General features: G+C 37.0%; 1 protein-coding gene across 2 annotated transcripts in view; it reads left to right on the top strand.

Moving 5' to 3' along the window:
* The window catches only part of CDC42BPA (CDC42 binding protein kinase alpha), a 194,326-nt gene that overhangs the window by 159,022 nt on the left and 8,661 nt on the right, over positions 1-26,643 (top strand). Inside the window, exons 26-39 of one of the 2 annotated variants that reach the window (XM_026845705.1) lie at positions 3,023-3,142; positions 3,835-3,915; positions 6,049-6,154; positions 6,906-7,042; positions 7,675-7,814; positions 8,684-8,765; positions 9,946-10,162; positions 10,913-10,975; positions 11,895-12,488; positions 14,390-14,487; positions 16,098-16,182; positions 17,904-18,027; positions 19,336-19,453; positions 25,748-25,933. In XM_026845705.1, coding sequence (XP_026701506.1) covers positions 3,023-3,142; positions 3,835-3,915; positions 6,049-6,154; positions 6,906-7,042; positions 7,675-7,814; positions 8,684-8,765; positions 9,946-10,162; positions 10,913-10,975; positions 11,895-12,488; positions 14,390-14,487; positions 16,098-16,182; positions 17,904-18,027; positions 19,336-19,453; positions 25,748-25,933 — 2,151 coding nt within the window. The remainder of the gene's footprint in view (positions 1-3,022; positions 3,143-3,834; positions 3,916-6,048; positions 6,155-6,905; positions 7,043-7,674; positions 7,815-8,683; positions 8,766-9,945; positions 10,163-10,912; positions 10,976-11,894; positions 12,489-14,389; positions 14,488-16,097; positions 16,183-17,903; positions 18,028-19,335; positions 19,454-25,747; positions 25,934-26,643) is intronic. The other variant, XM_026845704.1, reaches the window with a different exon arrangement.

The raw sequence follows: 26,643 nt of genomic DNA, 5'->3' as shown, positions 1-26,643 counted from the left end.
GTTGTACATGCCTTTGTTTAATGTATGGATTGTGTATTTACCTCACTCACTGCATGTCTTGTGCTGCTGCTACCGTTTGCTGCTGCTGCGCTTTTCATTGTTTTACAGCTGTGGGCTAAAAGCTTTTGGAGTATTGCATTTGGTAATCCTGTGAGCAGAATATCACAGTAACTGCAGAAGATGCTTCGAGTACTTTCTTATTTCAATATGCAAGTTCTTTGCAAAAGCTGATCAGGTAGATGCAGGTTGGAAAGATGAGCAAGTGTCAGATAAGGGCCTGTTCGTTTCCTTGTCCTTAGCAGAGGGCATGTGTTGAGTTATGGGAATTGCATATAGGAGGTAGAAGGTTGGCATTTGGGAGACATGTCATAGCAAATGATAGAAAAAATCACAGTATGGAGATAAATAAATGGGAAGTGGACAATTGAGTAAATTGGAGCATCAAGGAAGGAGGAAAAAAATCACACAAGGAAAACAGAGTCAAATGTGTTGTAGTCTGTTCAGCTGGAGAGCTCTGTGGTGTTTCAAAAATCAAGGTGGATTTTTAAACATGGTATTACCAAGGCGTTGTCAGACTGAATTCATATCAGGTATGCTATGTCTATTTTAAACTCATGCTGCCACTTTTGTTTCTTTCATACACATATGATGATAGGAGTAGGAAAGCATACAAAGCATTTATTTTGAGTATTCAGTACGTAAGCAATAACGCCCAATAGCTGTAATAATGACCTATTAGGACTATGCAGTTCAAAGCACACCACTCAGTGTCAGGCAAGTTTACAGTAACTGCATGTTTTTGTCAGCTGTGGCTTCAGTTCAGAAGTTCATCTCTCCTCAAGATATTCTTACACACTGGCCAGCTTTGGCTCAGACCTACACAGGTGACACCATGTAGATGACTAAGCACAGTCCTGTGGAAGATGACAAGGCTATTACAATTTGGTAGGAAATATTAAAATTATGCTTTTGATAATCCAGTGGATTAATTTAAAACTAATTTAGATGGTGTTAATGTGGTCCACATAAGTTTTTGGCCATAGTGAGTCAGGTTGCTTTTGTATTTCTTCTCATTAACGCAAAAAACCTGGAGATTACTGCAGCAATACAGCTTAAGGCCCTGTTTCTGCAGTAAAGGTGCTAGTTAAATTCCCTTCAAATTCTGTAATAGTAGATCAGGTTCTGTGTGTTTTGTGGACTTTTTATGTTCATAAGTAAAGTAAAAATACATTTATTACTGGTTCAGTAGTTGTCTTTAACCACAAAGGCTTTGTAGCACATTCCAGAAAAGTGCCATCATTCATATCGTGCTTGTACTAAGTTTTTTTAAGAGACATCATGAAAATTCTTTGGTATGCAGATGCTACTTTGAAAGGGAAAGCCTTTGGAGTATCTGGAAACGTTTATGAAATGATAGATTAGATCCCTGAGTTTAACTTGCAGAAGAAAAGGAGCGTTTGTTTCTTGCTACAAAAAATTCCCCGGTAGTTACTCATGGGCTTATTTTTTAATAACTCTTTCAAGAAGGTAAAATTGTTCAAGGTTAAACAGTCTTTGAGTGGACTACAAGTTATCACATGTTTATAGACTCGATAAAAAGTTTAAAATAATTGAAACAGTGTTATGTGTCTGGGGATTTACTACTTAAAGGCATCAATGTTTCTAATACTGGATAAAGCCTCCAATTATTACTTGCTTCTGATAAATCTGAGCACAAAATGTTTGCTTTACTGCTAATTTTTGCCTCCGTGCTTGAAACACATGATCTATGTGTAGAAAACAGGTGTATCCCAGTGTGAGAATTTCCTGGTTTCATTTCAGAAATACTTGCAGGCATCTTAATGGGCCTAAATTGATTAAGCTGATGAGCGTTCTGCACCAGATTTTTTTTTTTTTTTTTCAAGGCTATGATAAAACTAGAAACCATAAAACTTAAGTCACTGCTATTAAAAAAAAAAAAAAAAAAAAAAAAAAGTGACTGAGTTTCTGGAGAACAGGACTCTATATGCATGTATAAAATTGGCTTGGCAATATATTTTATTCCTAAAAAGGAGTAAAGTTGTGGCATTCTTAGTATGATGTCAATGGCAAATGAGATAAAAAACACTGGAATGTTCAAATGCTTTCTGTAAATGTTGCTGCATATTTTAGTTTGTCTGCAAGCTAGCCAAATCCTTAGCAATGGGGAACTGATGACAGCATTGCTCCAGAGAAGCCAGGCATGCAATGGAGCCTTCTGTAGGCCTCCAACTTTTAGTTTTATTAGTTGAGAAAAGCATCCTCATCTTGCTATAATTTTCAAAAAAGTGTATAAATTTACATAGAAAACTTTGATGTGGAGATGTCTTGTTTTCAGGGAAGAATCCTGCATTTTCTGATTTTTCAGTTGCACTGACAAAAGATGACTTGTTAGCCAAGATACCTGGTTGTACCTATATGCCTTGATGTTCAGTGTAGTTCTGTGCTGGGCTTAATTTCGTTGTATATCAGGGACTAGGAAAATATTCCCCTGAAGAAAACGTATTCCTGGTAAGGATATTTTTGTAGTTCAAATGGTGTACAAAAAACCCCCCTCAATTCTCTGCGAATATAATTAACCTCAGGAAATAGATTGTTTGCTCTGCCTTTTCTCCTAAATATGTTTGCAGATTTACATTGGCTATATGGGAATTCACTTCTAACAAATCTCTACTACCAGTGGTGTTTAGAAAATACTCCCCCTTTTAAAATGCTGAATTACAAGTCTCTTCAAGTGTTTATCAGGCCCCTGAACTAGCAGCTCTTATGCATGTGCTCACCTCTCAGCAGAAGCCTTGACATGTTCATATTCAATAATTCTCATTGCATTTTTGTACTTTAATTAGGAAGTTGCTTAAAACTGAATTTTTATCCTCTCAGTTCTCTCTTAGGAATTCTACTGCTCTCATATCTTATTTTGGTAAGAGTTGAGAATTATTTTTTTAATGATGTCTTTAATTTAATTTTTTTGGTTGTTTTTTCTTCTCTTGAATTGTTCTCCTAGATTGATTCGGTTGAGAATTTTACATTGTCTAATACTCCATCACGGGATGAAGATAGCAAGTCTCACCTCCATTCAAGATCAAGGTCTCCTTCTACAGCTAGTGAGATTGAACCAATCGAGGTACTTCAGTGTTGACAAGTTTTTGTCTTTTTTTTTTTTAGGAGCAGCAGTTTCACTCATATAAAAATGGCTATTGCAAATACTTTAGTTTAGAGTGAAACTCACTATTCTGTAGTGAGACTGTTTAGGACCTTGTTATAGCCTTCAGTAGTAATGAACTGTGTTTTGGGGAATGTTGCATTTCCTTTCTCATACAGTTAATTGATTAGGTATGGGAACTATGTTGAATCAATTATTAGATACAGTCTTTCTTCATAAGGTATCCTCAGTCGTGAATATTTAAGAAATCTTGTCACAAAGTTAATGTTATACTGTAGTTTGTAAGAGCACACTTTGGAGTCCTGCTGAAATTCTTGTCAATAAAAAATATTAGCTGGGCTCTGCAACTGTAATAATACATACCCTTTTCCTGTTAAAAATATTAAGGTCTATTTTACATTAGAATAGATTCTGTCAAATGTTTAAGACAATAGGAAGTTATTTTTGATGTTTAGGAGATAAATCTTACACATAATTTTGCTAAGAAGTAAGATGTAGTTTTCTGAGTCCTTTCTTGTATTAATCAGTTTGGTTTTATTGCTTGTATGTTTGGGGATGGGGTGAATGGGACATTGTGGTCTTCTTCCTTTATTCAAGCTATCTTTGAGATTGTGTGTTTGATGTCTTATTGATCCTTTGGGGACTATGTTCAGGTTACAGATCATCCTCCCCGTTCAATTCACACACCAACCATGAGGACAGCATATATTGGATCAGGACTCTCTGCACCAAAGGTATTCAGTCAAGTGTTCACACTTTCTGTATAGTATGGGGGAAAAAACCACTCCTGGGCAACAGCTTCAGGAGAACCATTTATCACAGTAATCTTACCAGAACTGTCTAGAAGTGTTGTTTATGTGCAAGCTGGTTGCTTTCTGAAATTTAAAACCCCTCATTCTTACATTATATGGTGCGACAAGTTGTACCAGGCATGCCACAGTAGCAGCGCACAGGCATTTGGTTATAGGAAAAACAGTAGTTTGAACATTGGAAAGATGCAAATGAACCAGGACATGAAGAAAGGAAAGAGACTTCCTAGAAGGAGAGTGTTTTCCAGCATGTGTCTGACCAACCTACCTCTGTCCTCTATACAGTAAAACTGATATCACTGTGGGCGAATCTCAGATTAGCACATCTGTGCTAATTAGATGCTTAATTTTGAGAAAAGACAAAGAGTAAGACTAAAATGAAATGGTAGATTTGCATTTTTTGTAGGCAATGTACAGTGAGCACTGCAGCACTGGGCTGGGAGAGGAATTCCAGTTTTTCTGTCTTCTGGCTTTTTACTTGCATTAATACTGATTTTTACATCAGTTGTTGAAATTATTTTGCTGTTGGCCAAATAAGTCAAGTCAGTGCACGCTAATTTACCATGGTATTGTGTATATTCAAGCAAATGAGGCATAAGAAAGAGGCTATTAAAGGAAAAATTTTCTCATAAAAGTTTTAGAAGTGCCTTGACAGCTTAGGAATCTTCTGTATATTTAAAAAAATGATGGGTTTTCTGCAACAAATCAATGAAGTAAGTCTTTCTAACAGATCTGTTTCTCTTCTTTGGTAATTTGCAAAATAGCAAAAGACTTCATTTGTGTAAAGGAAGGCTTAAAAGTTTGAGCAGATAGTGAGTGTTCTGTTGGCAACATTTGGTAGATCAATTAAAATTACAATTAGTATTGAAAAATTACTGTAAGTGCTCTTAGAATTATGTGAAACATTTTATTGTGCATATAATTCCATTTTTGTAAATATTTTGCTCAGTAAAGTTTGGCTTTCTAATTTATTGTGTTCCCTAAATAACCTTCTTACTTTACGATTGCATCAGTTTTTAAAGCTAAGTATTGTTACCCTGCAAGTTTCAAAACAAGACTTGCATCTGTAGGCAGAAAGCTTCCATTGTAACAGTAAAACTGTCATTAAATATGAATGAGCCCTCAGCTGTGATATCTTATGCTGTGAAATACAGGAAAGTGAGTAAAATTTTAATATACCTACTCATGAAGGCAGTCTGCAGAATTGTCTTATTTCAGATCATATATATTATCCATGTTGTTTGGACAGCCTTGTGTTTGCCCTCTGCCGTATTCTTTCTCCACCTACCAGTTGTTACTTTGCCGGGAATATTTTTTAGAAAAGCAAAGCAGTTTCCTGGATTTTATATAAAGCCTTTTATGAATCATACTACCACATTACACAGACATATAGCCCTGGTATCATAGCATCAGGCACTGCCGTCCTTGACGGAAGAGAGAGAATTAAAACACTTACTCATGTAGCCTGTGTTTCCAAAAACTAACAAGAAGAGAAGCCCTTTCAAAATCAGCTTCATTTGTGCTCTTCCTTTTAAATTGGGTGTTCTGAAATTGCCTGTGCCTTACAACATAATCCTGAAGTGTGTCATGCTTTCTGACATAAAAATTAGAATTTTGAAGAAGTCTGATATTTTTCTTTGAGCTAAGGCAACACTCCTTCCAGAGGAGCACTCAATTTGCAGCTTAGAAAATACTGTGGTGGATTGACCTTGGCTGGCTGCCAGGTGCCCACCAAGCCCATACTTAGGCATGTTCAACTTCTAGAGTGTAATGGAATAATTTTGGCAACTTTCCTATCTGCAATAGAAGCAAACTCGTGTTCTGAGACAAGGTCCAGTTTCCCTGGTTTTGTTTACAGAGGATGTATTAAATTATCAATGCCGAGCACTGATAAGGAACTTTTTTCAGCCCATGTGTTAGGAGCTCAGATCTTATTTCAGCAAACACAAATAAGCTTCTGTTTTAAACACACCTCTGTACTCTTATGTCTGTGAAAAAAACCCAAGTGTTCTTCAGAAGTGTTACAGGTATTAACATCCTTGTCTGCTTGTTTCACAGCCTAAAGCCCACCAGTTTGTAGTGAAATCATTTAACACACCAACAAAATGCAATCAGTGCACGTCTCTGATGGTTGGTTTAATACGACAGGGCTGTACTTGTGAAGGTAAGCACTTGTGGAAGCAGGAAGTCTGAACTGAAGTTCTTAAAAATGCAAACTGCACAGTAAATGTTGTAGTGTGATGATGCAGGAGTCTTCTGTTTATACTCGAATAACAATATGTTCTCATGCTTCAGTCTTTTAACAGTAGAAGCCAACCACTTTGAACATAGTATGTAACAGGTTACCTAGTTATCTGAGGACTTACTTAACTCCCATTGGTGGTACAAGAGATTAGTTCAGTTTACTTAAAACAGCAGCAAAGACCCACAGTCAGTGGTCAGGTATGCTGACAGCAGCTTTGCTTTCTGACTCAGGGCAAAATGTAAGACAGCTTTGTCATTCAGTACTAATTTTGCTTCTTTCCAGGACTAATTTATTCTAGGTTTGTATGTACACAGAATGACATTCATAATTTAGAGGAGCTTCCAGCTTTTTGTTTACTATTAGAGTTGGGCCTAGAGGAAATCATACAAATTATTTTAGCATAAGCTTCTGGTTAGGCTTGCTTTTACCTGGATGAAACCAGACCATGTATCCATACACCTCTGAAAATGTGAAAATTAGAATTTAGAGCAGATAAAAGTATGAACTGCTACTGTGCACAAACATATATTTCTGTCTCAGTGTAGCAAAGTTCAGTGAAACTATTCAGTTGCTAGTCAAAAAAAAGAGGATTCCTTTATAAATGTCATTGTCATTATCATAGCACAAGAAATAACCATCGAAACTTTTTGTTTCTTCTTTTCCTCACAAGTATGTGGATTCTCTTGCCACGTGACCTGTGCAGACAAGGCTCCTGCAGTATGTCCAATCCCTCCTGAACAGACTAAGGGACCCTTGGGAATAGATCCACAGAAAGGCATAGGAACAGCTTATGAAGGACATGTCCGAGTAAGTATCAGGTAGCTGCATTTTGGGCACTTATATTAAATGTGTTGTTTTTCAGAGCTGGAATTAAACTCTTAACTGGGGCATTGCAGGGGATGGATTCTATTATGCCTTCAGGTGACAGTTTGGAAACTAAGATCTAAATTTTCACAAAGTAACTCTTAACATTTTCAACAGTAATTCTCTCTCCATCTCTGTCAGCCATTGTGCTCTGAGTTGGTCAGAGATCAGACCATCTTCCAGGGCCTGTGAGTTTTTGACTCTTTCTGATGATGCTAGTACTATCTAGGGTCATTGGTGTGGATGCTTGTACATAAATACTAAAAAAATTACTTGACATAATTTTTGCCAACTAGAGATGGGTTTCTTTCTCTGTGTTTGTTAATATAGCTTTGAGTGAGTTTGTGAAATAAGAAAGAACCTGTGATACTATGACCTTTTAACACAGTATATTGTGGTGTCATGTGTGGCTGTGTTTGATGGCCTTGCTGCACCTGTGCTGTTGCTTATATTTCTTAACGTTGTCACTGAATAAAAGCTTTTCATCCTAGATAAGAGAATTGATGTTTTATACTGTCTGATTTTTGATTGCATTCAAACTTACAGAGAGTTGATGAGAATTTATTTTGCTAAAGGTACCAAAACCAGCTGGAGTAAAGAAAGGTTGGCAGAGAGCACTGGCAGTGATCTGTGATTTTAAACTCTTCCTATATGATGTAGCAGAAGGAAAAGCATCCCAGCCCAGCGTGGTAGTGAGTCAAGTCATAGACATGAGGTAAGCTGTTCGGTGCTGAGTGGGAGCTTTTCAGAGGCACTGGAGGTTTTTTCCTGCTTTTCGTTTTTGTATAATGAGTAAGCAAGCCCCAGAGCTTTATTGAAACACTGTAATCTGTGTTGAGAGTCTCTAATTTTCCAGGAAAAAGCAGTGCTTGCAGTTAGCCTGAACTATACTCGTGTATTCATATGTGGCAATTTAAACTTCCATTACTACATCATGTGCCAAAATGCATGTCTTCAGCTGTGTAGAGGATCTGGAATGAATAAAGAAGTAAAAGACATTATTTTGGGGTTGAATAGAGTTTTGAAAGACAGATAAAACTTCATTACAGGATACAATTAATACAATTTTTGATTCAGAAGGGTTTAATAATTTGTTCCCACTGTCTTCAGTATTACTGAAATACTGTTGAATTCACTGAAGGTTGAGAACATTTAACATATCAACTAAATAAAGCTCATCTCTGAACTAGGTTAGTTTATCCAGAAAATCTCAAACAGCTGTAGCTTATACCTTCTAGTGAGTTTGGACGTTTGTGAAAGAGTTGGAGAGGTGTTCTTGGTCCAGGCTTGTATTTTGATTATTTTTATTTTTTTAAAAAGGTTTTATTTTAAGCAGATGAAAAACAGATACTCTGAATAGTTATCTACATCAACATTTACCAGGAACCAATTATGCAACATTGCATTTGTGAGTTTCATCTGCAGACAAAGGAGAAAGGATAATTAAAAAAATTAAATAGCAGTACTGTCTTATTGTGTCCTTCACAAGACAAGGCTATTGGTACTATGGAAAGATAAATAAAAAGCAAACATAGAGAGTTTACTTTTTAACTCTTTTCCAATTATGTTTGTGGTCTCCATAAGGGATGAAGAATTCTCAGTGAGTTCTGTCTTGGCCTCAGATGTCATCCATGCAAATCGAAAAGATATCCCCTGTATCTTTCGGGTAAGTATTATGTCTTGAACCTAGTAACTTGGAAGTACAGGGTTTCACAGTGTGAAGTACCGTGGCATTCACTGACGGCTTGCTAGTATTTTATTTCCCTTCCTTTGCAAGTTCTGGCCATGTGGTATCCATGGCAGCAGCAGCAGTGCATAAGGATCTGTACATACATCTTCTTTGTGGTAAAAATGGCACGGGTACATTTAGACAAGCTCTCATCTCCCCCCTTCATGTGGGTTTTATTTTTTTAATCTTCATGACAAGACATACCGTTCTCAACCTCCTGTTAGTCATTTGGAATCTTCTGTTCTTCATGACCTTCTACATTTTCATTTCCTAAAGTTGCCTTCTGCTTCTCAATTTAATGTGTTGTGTTATTCCTGAAGCTTTGACATTATGTATTTTCTCTGTTATGTATGCATTGGATTTCTGAAAACTCCCATTCATCATGTAGTCAGTATAGAAATTTAGTGTAAAATACTCATCAAAATTTATGTCTAGTATCTGGTATGAGGATTTTGGCATCATTGGCTTTTTCTAATATTATTCTTATTTTTAACAGATACTCTATTGAAGCTTTGACCTCAGTGAAATATATTTAGTGTTTTATTAATTCCCCTATCATTTTTTAATATACCATTGTATTTCACTCTTTGGTTTGGGGGCTTTCAGACTGTTCATCACTCTGCATGCTGCAAGGAGATAAACCTACAAAAGGGGCTTTCATTTTTATCTATAGTAGCTGTACCAAATATGTGAAAAAGACCGTAAGTCATTCTCCATAAAGACCATACCTATTGCATTAAATTATTAACAACAACTGTTGGTCTTAAAAATAACACAGAACACTTTGTAAGAAATGCTTTTCATTATAAAATTGCTGTGGGAAACAATTGACTACTGATTTAGGGCAGACATTTCTGAATTACAGAATAAATACAAATGCATTTAGAATAAAGCCAGTTTCGTCTGTTGTTTGAGTTACTCACATCTACAGGTTTTTCTGCTGTGGGTTTTTGATTGAGATAGAGTTTTTTCTGTTAACTAAGGATAAATTTTTGCAGTCTTAGTTCAGACAGCTAATTAAAATGGCACTTACAGGCTTCTGATACCCTTGTAAAAATGATCATGATGAAATTTTTTAGCACTTATGACTTAAAATACGTATTTTAAAATTTTCCAGGTTACAGCTTCCCAGCTCTCTGCATCCAGTAATAAGTGTTCAATCCTGATTCTAGCAGACGGTGAGAATGAAAAAAGCAAGTGGGTAGGAGTGCTGAATGAATTGCATAGGATCTTGAAGAAGAACAAACTCAAAGATCGCTCAGTCTATGTTCCCAAAGAAGCTTATGACAGCACCTTACCCCTCATCAAAACAACACAGTCAGCAGCAATCATAGGTATGAAATGGATAAGAAGAAAAATGGGTATGCTAAAAGCATGGCCGGGGGGTGGGGTGGGGTGGGTGTGGGTGTAGTGTTAAATGACTTTATCTACTGAATAGAGAGTAATATGTGATGGTTTTATCTCATATGGAAGTATTTATGTTTTTGAGAGAAGTGCAATTCACTACCCAGTACTTTTGTCAGATCTTTAAGAATATTCCCCCAGTTCACACGTAATTATGAATAATTTTGACTGAGAATTAGACACTACTTTTTTTGTTACTCTGTAAACATGGTTCCTTAACTGGGCAAAATTTGCACTATGGAATAGACGTAAATAAATCACTGACTTTACAAAATCTGCTTGTGAGACCAGAGAGAAAAATATAAAAACAGAGAATGGATGTAGTAACTTTAAATGATACTCTGTAAAATATGTTAAACTCTTGATTATTTAAATTATTTAAATATGATGTAGTTATTTCAAAGGGGGTAGTACACTTAAGTGCTCCAAATGGTTTGTTAAAAATTATGTTTCTTGATGTTAATTCTTTTAACAGAGGAAATGGGAAAAGACTTATTTTTTCAGAAATTTGAAAGACTGAGAGGTTACCAATGTTTTCTTGTTATAGGAATGTGTTGAGTGTGGCTTTCTGTTTGTTTATTTCAAGATATTAAAAAACTATCTCTGTTAATCAGAATTATCACTACTGTTGATGAAGTATTTCCAAAGAAAAATAACCTCTTTTTTTCTTAATATCTTAGACCATGAAAGAGTAGCTCTGGGGAATGAAGAAGGGTTATTTGTTGTGCATGTCACCAAAGACGGTAAGAGATTAGGAACTGCTAATAATTACCCTAATATTAAATAATCAGAAAGTGACTTTGTAACGTTTTTTCTCACTAAATATCCTCTGGTTTAATTTTTCTCAATTTACTACATTATCAGCTGGACAGCCCCATGTGAGAGGTGATAATCAAGGAGGTGTTCTGTGTACTTTCTGTTTTGGGTATCCTTTCCAGTAACAAAGATCCAGCACCTGAAATGCAGTTGAAGGTTTTCTTCTCTTGTTTGAAGCAGGCTCAATACTGAATTCAGACCAGGTTGCTCGGGACTTTGTCCTGTCGAGTCTTGAAAATCCCCAAGTACGGAGGTTCCACAATCTGTCTAGGCTTCCTGTTGCAAATTTTTCTCACAATGAAACATTTTCTTTGTATATCCAGTAGGAACCTCCCTCATTTCAATTTGTGAGTATTGTCTCGCTCTTCTGCTGCTGTGCACTTCAGTAAGGAGCCTGGCTTGATCCTTTTTGTAACCTCCTCCTTGGTACAAGAAATAAAAACTTATGTTCAGTATTGTAAAGAAATGTAATGAGCGATGCCCAAGCTAATTTGACAAACAGTGTTGTTTAATTGTATGTTTCAGTTCTTTGAGGGTTCTTCTTTATTTTGTAGTTTAGTGGCTGTAAACTGTTTTTCAAATGAATACTGAAATAATTTGTTACTGCATTGGATCTGCTCCTCCCTTTTTCTGATGAGGAAAAGCCAAAGGTCTATCCAGCATCACCACATCTGGTATTATTAAAATACAAGTTTTGATTCTGTACTTTTTAATACTGCAGGGAAGTAATAAAGGGGATTTCTTGGGTTTCCTTCATAGTTTATCTTTACAAATACATATAATTCACACTTCAACATTATTTACTTTGATATGTGTTTTTTTTTTTTTCTTTTTTGTTTTTTTTAGAGATTATCCGTGTTGGTGACAATAAGAAGGTTCATCAGATTGAGCTTATCCCAAATGAACAGCTCATTGCAGTAATCTCAGGACGAAACCGTCACGTGCGGCTCTTCCCTATGGCTGCGCTGGATGGAAGGGAGACTGAGTTCTATAAACTGGCAGAGACAAAAGGCTGTCAGTCGATAGTGTCTGGACATGTACGCCACGGAGCTCTTACCTGCTTGTGTGTAGCTATGAAAAGGCAGGTTCTCTGTTATGAACTAAATCAGAGTAAGACACGTCACAAAAAGATCAAGGAGATCCAAGTCCAGGGGAACGTCCAGTGGATGTCCATCTTCAGTGACCGTCTTTGTGTGGGCTACCAGTCAGGTTTCTTAAAATATCCCCTTCATGGAGAAGGCAGCCCATACAGTCTGCTCCATCCAGATGACCACACACTATCATTTATCTCACAGCAGCCAACTGATGCCATCTGTGCAGTCGAAATCTCAAATAAAGAATACCTGCTGTGTTTTAGCAGCGTAGGGGTTTATGTTGACTGCCAGGGCCGAAGATCTAGACAACAAGAATTGATGTGGCCCGCAACTCCATCTTCTTGCTGTAAGTTGCTGTGTGTGTGAATTTACTTGCTGTTATACACTGAAGTGATAGCTGCTTGTATTAATAGCCACAGAGAGTGAAGGTACATGATAATTACCTGAGAGCTCTCAGCTTCTGTCAGCATTAATGTAGTCAGAGGTTCTGATCTTGATCTCATTTATGCTAGTTTTGGCAACTCTGACCTATACTGCTGTAACACAGGAGAGGAATCAAGGGTCAGGATTTCTAATTCTGGTGTCCAGTTTCTAAACACATGCCCTGATCTCTAAAACAGCCAAAAGCCTCAGGTTCTATAGAGGCTAATGGGATCTTTTTGCATTTGCTACCACTGATGCTGGACTGTTGTTACTTTAAGTCTTAAAATTTGATTGTACTTTGGCTTAGCACTGTGATTCAAGCTTTGTTGATGTTCAGAGTCATCAGCATCAGGTAGTTTGACTTGCTTTTCTCTGATGGTATTTACTCCTACTTACTGGGGTTTTTACTTTTCTTTCCTTACTCCTTCATTCTCTCTTCCTCAGCAGTTTTTGTTGACACTCTTGTCATTCATCTCCTTTTGCTTTTTAAAAAACCAAGTATTTAAGTTTTTCCCCTCTGTCTCCCTCTTCCCTTCTAAAACACAATGTGTGACAGGCAGTATAGAAAATATATTTCATAATCTTAAGGGAAAAATACTGTAATTTTTCAAGATGTCTGTTTCCAGCAAGAACGGTTAAATATTTATTGAATGTGCTTTCAAAGCTGGGGCTTTATCCTTGTGACAGTTGGAGGGAAAAAAAAACCCTGCAATGCCTCTCTTTTTAATGTCTTTCTGAATGCAGATAAAATTAGCCGAATTTGTCCTCAGAGTATCTGTGAATGAGCCCAGTCTTACACTGATTTTTAAAATAGTCTGCCTTCTTATCTCACTGTGGCAGCAGTACAGTCACAGGGCAGAGGAGAGGAATGTTTCACCTTGTTTGAGTGAAGCCCCTCCTGAATGTGGGAGGAGCAACTTTTACAGGCTGTATGTCACTTCTGGTTTTCAAGCAAGAGTGTGATTATTACAGTGGACTCAGAGAATGAACAAATCAAAATAAAAGATTTTGTGATAGACTGAAAAACAGGTATTTTCACATGTAGTTCATCTATGCTGGTCACTGATGTTAGTGAAAGTTTTTTGATTGCCTTAAATGAAGTGACTTGATGTTATTCCAATTCAGAATGAAGGTATATTTTATAGCCAAAACTGTTACATTTAAACAAAAATTGGATGCTCTTGTTAGTCTTGGCAGACCATGACAGTCTTGTTGCCAACATGGAAATACTGAATTCTCCTTTAGAAGTGGTCCCCGTGGAACAAATTTCATCCTGGGGAAATGTGCCAGATAAGTAGCACAAGAATTCTCTTTACAATCCAGAAAATAAGAAAGGAGAATTAAAGCTAAGAGGAAACATGAAGATTTTTATTACTGTGTCATGGTGCTTAGTTCCAACTGATATTCATTTAGTACAAAGACTTAGTTCATTCAAATGACAGTTATTAAATAAGAACAATATATTTTCCTACCACATCATTTATATAATACGAGCTTTTAAAAATAGAGCTTTTAGAAAAAAAAAAACCTTTGAACCACATCATTGTTTGGCAGAGTAAACTGTAATCCCTTGTAGTTCAATAAGTAGTTTGCTTCTGCAAAGTTAAAAGAAAATCATGGAGCTTTTAAGCTTTTTTGGTGGTGCTGGTTTGCCTTCAGAATAAATTCCTTGGTAATTTTTGAGTTAAAACATGTTTTGCAAAGATTGTTGTTGGATTTCGGGGTGTGGAGTTTTTTTAATAAATATGGTTAAGCTATAAGAAATAGTGTATTTTGAGCCCTTTATAAAAGCACATGACACTCTAACTAATCATTCCCTCTCAGGTTACAATGCACCATACCTCTCTGTGTACAGTGAAAATGCAATTGATGTCTTTGACGTGAACTCCATGGAGTGGATTCAGACTATTCCTCTCAAAAAGGTAACCTGCTGTTTCAATATCATTTTATGTCTAGACTCAATACTGCTTTGCTACAATCATAACAGGTTTTTTTAAGTACATTAGAAACCATCAGTAACGATGCTTGTTTAAACATAATTGAACTCAAAGAAGAGCTACTGCAAAAAAACCTGGTTTTGTTTTGTTTGAAATATAAGATGCAAAATGTGGTTTGCATGTGGTTTTACTATTTTAGATGAAGGGTCAGTCTGGAGCATGTGAGTATGTTAGACATGCTGATATTGTTGTAGAGAGTAGTTTCTTGGTATTAATTGCATATGGCTTCATTGGGACTGATTGCATCTATGTTATTTCCAGAAGATGGTGGATGTTAAGATAATTAAACAGGCCTTCAAAAATCTGTTCTGCTGCTTGAGAACATTGTAGACAGATAGGGTTAGAACATTGTGGTTCAACCAGTACAAATATTAAAACCGGGATGATGTCAGGTTTGGATCACTTATCAAAAGGAAGTTTTTGAAAACTGACACTTCCTTGGTATTTAGGAGGTGTTTGCTCAGCTGTATTTGGAAAGAAAAAAGAGAAGTGGGGTTTTTTTCCCATAGTTTAGAGGGACTTCAACTTTGTATTAGTGTCAACATAATTCCTTTACTGGCATGCTAATGATATAGAACTACAAGAAATTGCCCTTGTGGTCTTGTGTTAGGTCATTCAGTCTCTCAGCATATCAATTTCACACATCAGGTGCAGACCAGGACATTACAGCAATGCTGTAAGGATAAATAATGCAAAAGATCAAGGTGCTCAGCTATTAACCATCTTAAGGAGAGAAGTAGTATCTCACCTTTTAGAGAAAATTTCCTCTACTCTTTCTGATGTCCAAACTTGGAGTTATTAAGCAGTTGTAGTGTTTCTTTTCCTACGCAGAAAGTGATTTAGTACTTTGATTAATATTTGGATCAAGACAGCCCATTTAATGAATGAAGCTACTTTCAACAAACAAGAATTGCTACATCTAGGGGACTGAAAAATGGCAATTTATTCTGAAGAGTTTGTTTCTAACAGTTTGCAGACATGTAGAGTGGAATGCTTTCCTTTCTGAAGTTGGAAATCACAAATACCAGTAGGTTTTAGCAGTCTGTATGTACTCTTACCAAGCTGCAAAGGGTAATTGTGACATGATACTAACGTCAAATAAAAGCACGGCTTATTGCTTTGTGCATCTAATAGACAAAATTGAATTGTTATATGAAGTAGATTTCTAACAGAAATATTTATTTAAAAGCTGGGAAGAATGGTGTTAAACCTGTCTTTAAGTGGAGTTTTAGGCAACTCCTGTACTCATTTTCCAAACAGAAGTTTAAAATTGTTTTTAACTCCGCTTAGTGGCTTTAATAGCTCACAATTGTTATTCTTGAGAGCAGGCATGTGTCACTGGAGATAGGAGGCACTGCTCCCTCCAGCCTGCAGTTTTTCTGTGGAACAGGCTTTGCTGTGGCCAATTATGCTGTTCTGCTTTATAACAGTCCTCCTTTTATAGAGTTTATAATGTACCTTGGAGCTCTCAGAATAAGATGCACTATATAAATGTTAGTTATTACTATTACAAGGACTGATTTTCCTTGTTTCAGGTACGGCCCTTGAATACAGAAGGATCGCTAAACCTTTTAGGCCTGGAGACAGTTAGATTAATATATTTCAAAAACAAAATGGCAGGTAAGTAAAGAAAAGCCAATTTTCATCATACTTTTTTTTTTTTTTAGAAAGAGCATTTTTCTTTGGCCTGGATCTGTGCATTGTAGAAAGTGATCTCTCAAACATCTGTGTGCTTGTTAATGTGGGAGAAAGCTAAAGCTCACAGATGCCACAGTGGTTGCAATGATGTCTGCCAGTCAGCTGCTCTGAACTTTTTTTCCCTTTTGAACATTCAGTGAAGACTTGAATGAAGACTGGAAATAGAAAATAGACTTACTAGATGCTCCCTCCAAATCTGGCATCACCTGCCAGAACACTATTTAAAAATGCCTGCACAATTAAAGACTTTAATAGTGAACTTGGCAGTACTAGATTAAAATTAATACTATGCTTAACATAAACAAACTTTTCCCAAGGATCAGAAAGTAATATAATATTATGTATTCATAACTTGTTATTAGGGCCACATATGATTGTCTGCCAACGTTTTTGCTTCAGAGTTCTATTTTTGTTATGAGTCTTTCTGACCTTTTTTTTGTTTATAGAGCCCATTTCATAAACATGCTCCTGAGTAATCTCCTTAACCTGTAGTTTAACCTCTTACATGGAGAGGGGATGTTCTTTGTTTTAACAAATCTATAATTTTTTTTTTAATATTGTGAAAATAGTGGAAATAAACACACCAGAATAGTGCTGTTGGCAGTCACCCAGTGTTTATTTAAACTAGCTAGCAAATTAGTACAAAAGTAATGATCCTGGTAGAGGGAAACAATACATTTAAAGGTGCAAGTACATATAAAGAATTTTCAAGTCTAATAAAGAATGAACATTAAAAGTAGAGCAGAAGAGGAATAAAAAAATGGAGAGCAGAGGATCAGAAGTGAGTAAGTTTGATGCTTTGCTCCTGTATGCTATTCACTGTCTTTCAGAAAAGGTTGCCAAGTAATAAAGTATCCTCCAGGTGTATCTCTTTAAAAGTCTACATGTTTTTTTCCTGAAGCTACTTACCTAGTAGATTCCACACTTCATGTAATCTCCAGATGATCTTAAGGAAGGAAGAGATTTCAGTTCTATACAAAAACTGTTTTGGCAAAGAGCAGTAGGTGTTGGGTATGTTCAAGCTTATTAAATGTAACTTTGGTCTCCATATATATAAAATAAGGCAGAGCAGTTGCAGCGTTCATTCAGGGTAATGCTGCTATTTTATGATTATCCCTGCTATACATTTCATGTCTTTATTAAAGACACCTTGGCCAGACATACACATGTGGAACAAAATCTTCCCTTTTCCCACAGTTGCACTGCAATACATCAGAGTTCAAACATTTCAAAAGGAGTAGTCTCTTTGGAGCAGAGAATGAATGAAAATGAATCTTGCATTGAGTTTCCAGACAACTGGCAGAACAAGTCTGTTCCAGTGATTTTCAGTGAGAACTGCCAAAGAAAGTTTGAGATAGAGGACTGAGATCCTTTCCTGCCCACCTAAATGTTTTGTTTGAAAGAATTGATCGGTGGTATTTTGAGAACACAGTTGTGGCAGCTTGTGTGTGAAGAAGGGTTCAAGCTGTTGCTATGTAACAGAGTAGATGACCAAAAAAACCCCTGTAAACCAAGGCTCGTTTGTTCAGGTTTGATGGGAGATGGGCGGTGTCCAACACTATCGAGAGCAGAGGAAGAAAATGTCTTTGAATTCAAATTCCATGAATTGTCCCACTGGATCATGATATTTATATTGATTTCAGAGGGCGATGAACTGGTAGTTCCTGAGACGTCAGATAACAGTCGGAAGCAAATGGTTCGAAACATCAACAACAAGCGCCGCTATTCATTCAGAGTACCAGAGGAGGAGAGGATGCAGCAGAGGAGGTCGGTATTCAACATGTACTTGTCTTCTGTACATGCCTGTAGGCCCTGAAGGACAGTGACTGATGCAATGTACTACTTCATTTGTTGCCTTCTGAAATGCCCGTTCAGATGTTTCTGTCTCTTCACTACCGCGTTAATCCTTAATGTTTCATTTGTGTTAATACCAGCTTGGATATGGGTATGCATTGGATACACAAGTATTCATTACTTCAAATTAATTATGTGAAACAGCTGTAATTTGGAATGCATGTTTCCACATACTGTATATAGGTACATAGGTGTGCACATATACTGTATGTATAAAGCTCTGTAATAAACACTTCGCAAAAGGAGATTACATTGCTAACTATGCATATGGATTAATTACTTTCAGACTCTGGTTGGTTCTGCTTTTCTTTCTGAAGGCAATTCTACTCTCAGCAGTATTCCAAGGCGTCTGCTTTTTTGGTTTTTAGATTTAACTACATAAACATTCTATAAATCTCAGAAAACTCACCTCTTCAGAGGACATAGGACTTCAGGATGTGTTTCAAATAGAAGTCTTTAACCGGTCACAATTACTTTCCTAAATGCCAATAAAAATAGGTCTGCACTACTCACATTGTTCACAGAGGATGTTACTGACCATTTACTGTCACTCACTAAAGATAACCTGCTGCTGTGTTAAGCTGCACTCCAAGAACTGAGTATTTCAGTTTTCTGACTTGCAACGTCTTCTACCGATGGTTGGCTCCCAGCTTTCCTTTCTTTTTGGCTCTAAGAAAAGTAACAGCTGTGTACAGTGGAGACAAAATTCCAGTTCTTGTCCTTGCCTTTTCTGAGCTGATCACGGTTTGGTCTTTAAAATTTTATTTATTCTGAGTTGTGAAATGCATCCTTGCCATTTTGAAGAGCTTTTAATTCTGACCACAGACTGAGAAAGGTACTGCAGTATTATTTTAATTCTATTTTCATATTTTGTACTTCATTTTCACTTCCACTTTGTAATACATCACAAATGAGTTCTGCTTTTACTCATCTTACAGAGCTTTTTATCAGCTCATAGTAGTTGTATGTTATTTGAATGTTAGTAACTACTGGGTGTGGGCTGTTAGGCTGCAAACAGCATTCTTTTCTTCTGGCCCTTTGCCCTGTCTTCAAGCTGGAAGCTTGTTCATGCCAGTGCTGATAGCAAGGGTTTATCACTGTTAACATGGTTAAATAGTTAATTTCCATGTTAAAATAGCTGATAATCAAAGCTGTACATGTTTTATAAATGTTGATCCTCACCTAGAATGAAATATCTAAATGAAGTATCTTCTCTTCCAGGGAGATGCTACGCGATCCGGAAATGAGAAATAAATTAATTTCTAACCCAACTAATTTTAATCACATAGCACATATGGGTCCAGGAGACGGTATACAGATTCTCAAAGACCTTCCAATGGTAAGTACAAAAGTACACGTGAGGGTGACTGACTGCAACAGAGGCTGCAAATAAGGGAGAGAAAGACAAGTACAATTTTAAAGGTATATTCAGAGTGTTGATGTTATTTCATACCAGGAGCAGCACAACTAGGGAAGTGGAGCTGAATATGCTCTGCTGTATGTGATAAAATTTAAAGAAAGAGGATGACACCTAAGTGTGGAGGGGAGGAAGAGGAATGCCTCCTGGGTTTCAAGGCAGTTTGGCCTCTCAGTGTTGATGATGATTTTTATGACCCATATGAAGGGACAATTCTAAGATAATTTGGGCCTGTGTTCTTTGTGGGAACGGAAAAGAAATTCCTTTCTCTGTGAACTGTAGTTCAATTCCTTTCTTCTCTTCCCATCTTTAGCTCCAACTTAGCCTATTTCTTTACAGCCTCTTTTCCTCAGACAGTGTAACTACAGCAGTTTAACAGTGTGTAGTGCCCAACTTCCTTTCCAAGCTGAAGATGCTGTTTTTCATTTTCTCTCCAAATTAACTAGTCTCAGTGTAACAGAACTTCTTACATGAAAACTAACCTTTTAAGTTGAAAAAATTGAAAAAAGAAAACATGTAATAGCACACACACATGTTCATTTCCACAAGACCTTATGTAGGAAATACTCATCTGGAAGTTACTGAAATTTTTGATGAGCTAAAGACCAATTAATATTTTGTTCATAAGAGAGTATCATACTGCTTGCCTCAAACTACCTTGACCATTTTGTTTGTGTGTTCTATATTGTTTTCTAAACTTGTCCACAATGACACAAGATGGGAATCAGAAGATGCTAACCAGCACTGTGAGAAAGTTCAAATGATATGATATCAAACAGATGATATGAGTACCACCATAGGACATAAGCATTAGTACAGAAGTGCTGTTTAAAATTATCATTGCTATTACTTGGAGTTTGTGCAGAAAGCAGGAAGTAGATGCTGAAATTGGGATTTTCAGATGCTGAAAAGCCCAAAGGAAGCAACAGTAAGGCTGAAAAATAAAGTGTGCTATGCAGTTGCACTAGTTTAAGAGCTTAGGAGCATAACCTCTGTCCTTCAGATAGCATTTGCTGTAAAAATGAGGTAAAATGTGTACTTCTGTGTTACATGTTACCGTAAAATCTGTACATTATAGGTGAGCCCTTCTGGCACTGTGTTTTCCTTACATGAGAATATGCAAGGAAAGGAAAGGATTTACTTCAAATCTTGTTCTAGAGGCACTCTTGAGAAAACTCTCAATAACAAATATATTCAGTGCAGTTGAGCAGAAAACTAACAGGTGTGTGTGTGTGTGTGTGCTTTTAAATGAATAAATAATGAAGGAGCTGCTTCTAGAAAACACATGACGAATCCAAGGGAAGTTCACAGGTAGTGTTTATCTTAACTGGATGTGAGTATACATACATCTAATGTTAAACAAAGAATGATAATTTGCTTCAGGGCAGGATGTAGATCAGAACCTTTTTTTGCTTTTCCATTTCTTGTGGGTTCTTTAAAATATTTCTGGTTCTGTCAAGCAGAGAAAGTAATCTGATACTGATAAAGGCAGGGCAAAAGACATCCCATTTCACACCATCAGTAGCTGAAAGTTCATGGGAATCAGAAGCTGCAAGGACCCTTTATCAAGCTCCAAATCTGACAAGTGTAAAAAGAGGAATGATTTTATCTATAGAAGGGGTTTTTCTAGAGTTACACAGATTAATATTTCTTTAGCTATGTCACCTCTAGATGGCTTTTAGCTTTGAATTAATTCTGATTATGCACACCTTGTGTTAGCTCAAAGGCCACGTTTGAAGTTAGGACTGGTATTTGTTTCTTACCAAGGAATATGATGTTTTGATAGAAATTCATGAGTCATGCTTTCCACACTTAAAAGTGATGAGAAGACATAGAAAATATGTACAATATAGATCTGATTTCTTCACTTGTTCCAGTGCTTCTTTTCAAAGTTACTCTTAAAAACTCTTTTTTTGCAAGTAGGTATCAATCTTAATGCTGGGAGATTGTCACTGCAGATAAAGCAAATCTGACATATTTTTCCAGCAGCTCCTTACAATATCATGTTGTACTTGTATTCCTAACTTAACGGGTACAGAATCGCGTCAATCACGGGACTTGAAAGTGTGTGAATTGGAAAGTGTAATTTGGTATTAGGAGATAAATGTTCTGTCCAGGCAGCTTTTTCTTTTCCAGAAGCTTCCTGTAAGGTATTTGGCTAGACTAAGTTCTCATCTAGTCTGTTCAAAACTGCTTACTTTGTTTCTCAGGCATAAAAATAAAAGGAAAGGAGTTTTGTGTACATATGATGTTATGTATTGAGTCTAATCTTTTATTTGAAAGATAAATATAGGATTAAAAGAAAGGATGAAAATAGAGGACATTTCCTGGACAATCAGTATATAAGGTAAAGAATACTTATCCAACCCTGTGTACAGTTCATCTGTATGTGGTGGTTTCTTTACAAGGACATAAAATTTTTTCACTAGATTCATACCTTGTTCCAAAAGGATGAACAGCTTTTTTGTGTGTGCTTCTTAGCATGTATGGTGATTTTGCAGCAGGAACATCTTCTTTGTATTTTTAAATAGATTAATATGTTTCAGAAGAAAAAGTATTTATTTTTAAAGAATTATGGGAAAGATTGCAGCATTTTACTTCGAGAATGACTGTTTCTGTTTATGAAAGTGGATGAGAAAATACATTTTTGCATTTAAAGAGGGTTACCACTAGGGGGAACAACTAGTGCAAGGCTAACAGTTTTCTCAAGTTCTCTCTCTTCATCCAACTATTCTAGGTGACACAGCTGCTTTTTTTTTTTTTTTTTAATCAGATGGAATTTAAACTGGAATACAGAAAGTGTATGAAAGAATTGAGCCTTTTTATTAGCCGTTTATTCTGGCTTATTTTAGCAATTTAAAATTAGGTTGGATCTACTGATACAAATGTGTTCATCCAGCATGAGCTTTCACTTAAGTCAGTATAGTGCTATGTAGGCAGAAGGGTCCTTAGTAATAAATGGGTCTTAATAGAAAATAGGTATTTTAATCTCCATGTTGGATGGGATTGTCACAAACTAAATTGCCAGCTCAGCCAAGCTTTTATTTAGTGTCTGTGGATGAACTTTACAAAGCAAAAGACAATTTTGATATATATATATATATATATGTATGTATTTATATTTATTTATGAATATATACATATTTGCTCTATATATGCAATGTGAATCCAATCAAAACTTATCTCTGCAGTCCCACTAACCTGCCTCTGCTGCCTTTTTCAGGGGAAAAAGTGAACAAAGCACAGAATTAGAACTGGTAGCAATGTCCCTTGTGTGGCTGGGCTGCGATATGTCGGTGGGCAGGAGGGGACATACACCCGTGCTGCCTTGACCTGTGGTGTAACTGCCTGGTGGGTGCACAGCCAGTGGGAGCTTGCTTGCTCTCTGCCCACTACTGTTCTTAATGGTATCTTCTAAAAGATAAACTTTAAAGGGTTTGATTTGTATTCTAAATGTACAAAATGAAAATTGGATAAATGGAATGTTCTAAACAGGCTCTTTGATGTGTTGTATCAGATGCCTCCATATGTACAACATACCCGTCTGCATGTGATTGCCCTTGCTGATGCAGCCAGGCAAGGGGGAAAGATGCTTTCTCTGTATGTTGTTTCCAAGGTCTTGGTATGCAGCAGGCACATGACATGAACAGTGAGATATGCTTATGGGAAACTGCAGGCTTATTAACCTCGTCCCACATTGTTCTCTCTATGAACAGGCACCCTTGACCAGTATAGCCCTGTGTTTGGGCAGAAACAAACATGCCCAAGGCTCAGAGTGAGATCAGATTTAAGAGAGAAAATATTAGAGGTTATCAGGCTATTGTAAATTTGCATCCTGGTTTTCTTCATGATGAGCAGTCAGGGATCTGGCTTTGACAGGCAAGCTTGTGGGCTACAACACAACAGAAACCAGAAGGTCTTGTTTGCTATTACAGAGCCATAATCACTACGTATTTGTATTCTATTCATGTGGATACTAGATCTAGATCATTGTTTTGTTTTGTACAATTTAGAATCGTTCCTGTTAGTATATCCCCAAACTTATTTGTTTACATGTTTTTCTTCCCTAGCAGCCTGTCACCAATTAACTGGCCGTACAGTCTGGCCTCCCTCTGCCCTCTTGTCCCTTGAAGCCACTTTATCGTGGATGCTCCTTTGTAGTGAAGATCTGAAATCTGGAACTGCACTTACTGCAGCACAGACCACCTCTCTGTGTACATCAGATGTACAGGATTGATTTTGCTTTCATTTTCTGCATGCCTAAGTATTTTACATACAAAAGCTACTCTCGACTGCCATTCTATTTCAACATTATGCTTCAGTTGACCTCATTATACATGAGCCATTATACTTCCATTCTAGATGATGTGTGAAGCTTTGCTTGTTTCAAATGAGAAACTTTTAGAGTAAATGAATACTTATCCATATTTGGTATTCTTTAAAGAAAGTGGGAACCCAATGCATGCATCTAATGGTGAGTCCATGGAGAAAGTTCCATGGAGGATCATTTTTAAAATGTTGCCATATCGTGGCTTTCTCACATTCATGAATGCTGGCTAAATATTTTCATGGTCTGCAGCTGGCCTATCCTCTGCTTTTTAGCTTGTGATTTTAGACACTCTTTTTTCTCCCCTATTGGCTCTTAGGAACGTAGCTGGCATTGCTGCCTGTTCTCTGTTGTGAGCAGGTAACTCAGCAAAGTCTGCTTCCCTGGACCATTCCTGGAATGGTGGCTTCTTGTACTGATATTTAGATGCTGCTAAACTTACTAATAACAATTTAATGTATATTACATCTTATATGCCATAATGTGGTAATTGATGTTTTGGTTAACATGCAAAGCCTCATAATAACTGTATGTTTTTTTTTAAAAAAAAAAAAAAAAAAAAAAGAGTTGGATTTTACCAGCTGAAGAGAACAGTAACAATAATGTTTGATAATATGTATTTGGATGTGACTTAATGTTCTTCCAGACTTTAATACGTTCTTTAATACGTTCCACATACAAACAGTAGTGCCTTAGGTTTAGTGGAGGGGTAAGCTGTATTTTTACCATATTTTATTTTTTTAAGTCCTAACATTTCTAACGTTACTCAGATCTGTTTGTTTAAGGTGAAGAAATCAGTTGGGTAAGGGGAAGAGAAAATTAGAAGTTAGAAATTAGAGAAGGCTTTCTGATTTGGTGGTAGCCATTGGGCTAACCACCCCCTTGCAGCCTGACCTGCTAAACACGTACAGATAGCACAGAGAGGGAGACCAAGCCTTGAAATGCTCTTCCATTTAATCTGGATTTAGATGAGTTTAAATTACAAGAGCGCTTGTGTCAGCACATTCTGTAGGGGTGAATTAGAAATTGTTTCTGTTTAATTTGCAGGATTATTTCTCCCCTTTCTTCCTTTGTCACACTTTGGGAGCACATTGCTCAGTTGACCTATTAAAAACATTTGAATTTCCTGGTGTTTTGCACCTTATCTGCCATGGGCCTAGTCTTCTGTAGTGCAAAGATGGCAATGCAAAGTCCCTTCACTAAAGCACTGTGAGGATTAAGTGAGCGTGCAGAAGGACACAGGCCTTGTGTTATCTGTCTACAGCAAATTGTCGCAGTTGTCTGACACTAACCAGTTCACCTCCCCACACGACCTGTGTCCCTATCCTGTTGAAACACTGTTCCCTCCTGTTAGAAATACTCTGTGTTTGTTGTACGGGTGATACTTGATTTTAATGGAATCGCTAAAATGCATGAATAACAGAAGGAAGTCTCTTACAATCTTTGACTGTTGTGTATTCTCATCTTTTCTTCTCCCCACACCATCTCACCTGTGTTCACCTTCCTTTGTTTGTTATGTCTATTTTAGATTGTAAGCTCCTCAAGGCAGGGAACTGATGCTTCTCAACTGTCTGTAAAGCACCTTTTACAACTGTGGTGCTCTTTGAAATATCAAATAATAATAAATATTAGAATCTATTCCCAATGAGTTAAAAGTTTTATTTGTTTTTAATGTTCTAGCAACAGCAAGGGCAGCAAGCCCCTGTGACACCCTATATGGAAGGTGCTCAGAGGACTGGGGGTGACAATGTAAGAACCTGTGTGTTGACGGGCAGGCAGGGTTGCTGTCTGGCTGTCCTTCAGTGTTTGACTGCTCATGTGGACTGCTGTTGCCGATGTAACCTGTACGACCATCCTTCATTGCTTTCTCTCTCTATTGTCTTTGATAGCAGCGTTCCCCTTATCAATTCCCTCATCATCACTCCCGTCTGATCTCCTCTCCGAGCAACTTTGAGCACATCTACCACATGACTGTTAATTCAGCTGAAAAATTCCTCTCTTACGATTCCATAAACACTGCATTTTCCCTGCCTCCACGCTCTGTCCTCGGTACTCCAGACTTTATGACTCTGAGGGTATGAACAGCTGAGTCAGGTGTTCACTCTACTAACACTGTGTGGTTTTCCTTTTGCCTGGCTATTAACATGGGAGAAAACCTTTTGTAAGCCGTTTCCTTCACCCCTTAACTTTCTTCTGTCCCAGCTGATTTATTTTCTGCTATCAGCTGTGGTCTTTCCACAGCTCTGACATGCTAAGAAACAGGTACTTCATGGCTTCAGAAAAAAGAATTGTAACACCTGGGCTGAACCATTTTCTATAAGAATAGCATTTTTAATCACCGGGAAGGATGTGGGAATTTTGAATGATAAGTTCTCTGTTCTACAGTGTTCAGCCTCCAGCAGTCAGTAGCATGATGCTCTGTATCAGGTTGCATTAGGAAAAGGATCAGGATCTGTGTTGGACTAAACTTTCAAACTGTTTGTTTGAAATCCCATGGAATGTAAGAATTTTTACACAGTATCATACACAGATTGAGATAGGCAGATGCAGGTTGTGGCTCAGTTTCGAGTGAAATAAGTGAAGTTAGAACATGTACAAGCAAGATCAGAAATTAAAGATGATGGCAAATTGCTGATGTAGATCCTCTTAATCCTGGTAGTTTTAAGCAGAGTCTGAAGTAGGATAATGTTCTGTAGATATCCTTCTAATTGGAATGTAGACTGGGGAGAGGGAAGTGGTCTTCTCTTTTTTTTTTTTTTTTTTTTTTTTTTTTTTTTTTTTTTTT

This window comes from Athene cunicularia, assembly GCF_003259725.1.
Source record: "Athene cunicularia isolate RWA chromosome 3 unlocalized genomic scaffold, athCun1 chr3_part1, whole genome shotgun sequence".
Classification (NCBI taxonomy): domain Eukaryota; kingdom Metazoa; phylum Chordata; class Aves; order Strigiformes; family Strigidae; genus Athene; species Athene cunicularia.
Note: the sequence above shows the minus strand (reverse complement) of the source record. Positions and strands in the feature narration are given on the sequence as shown.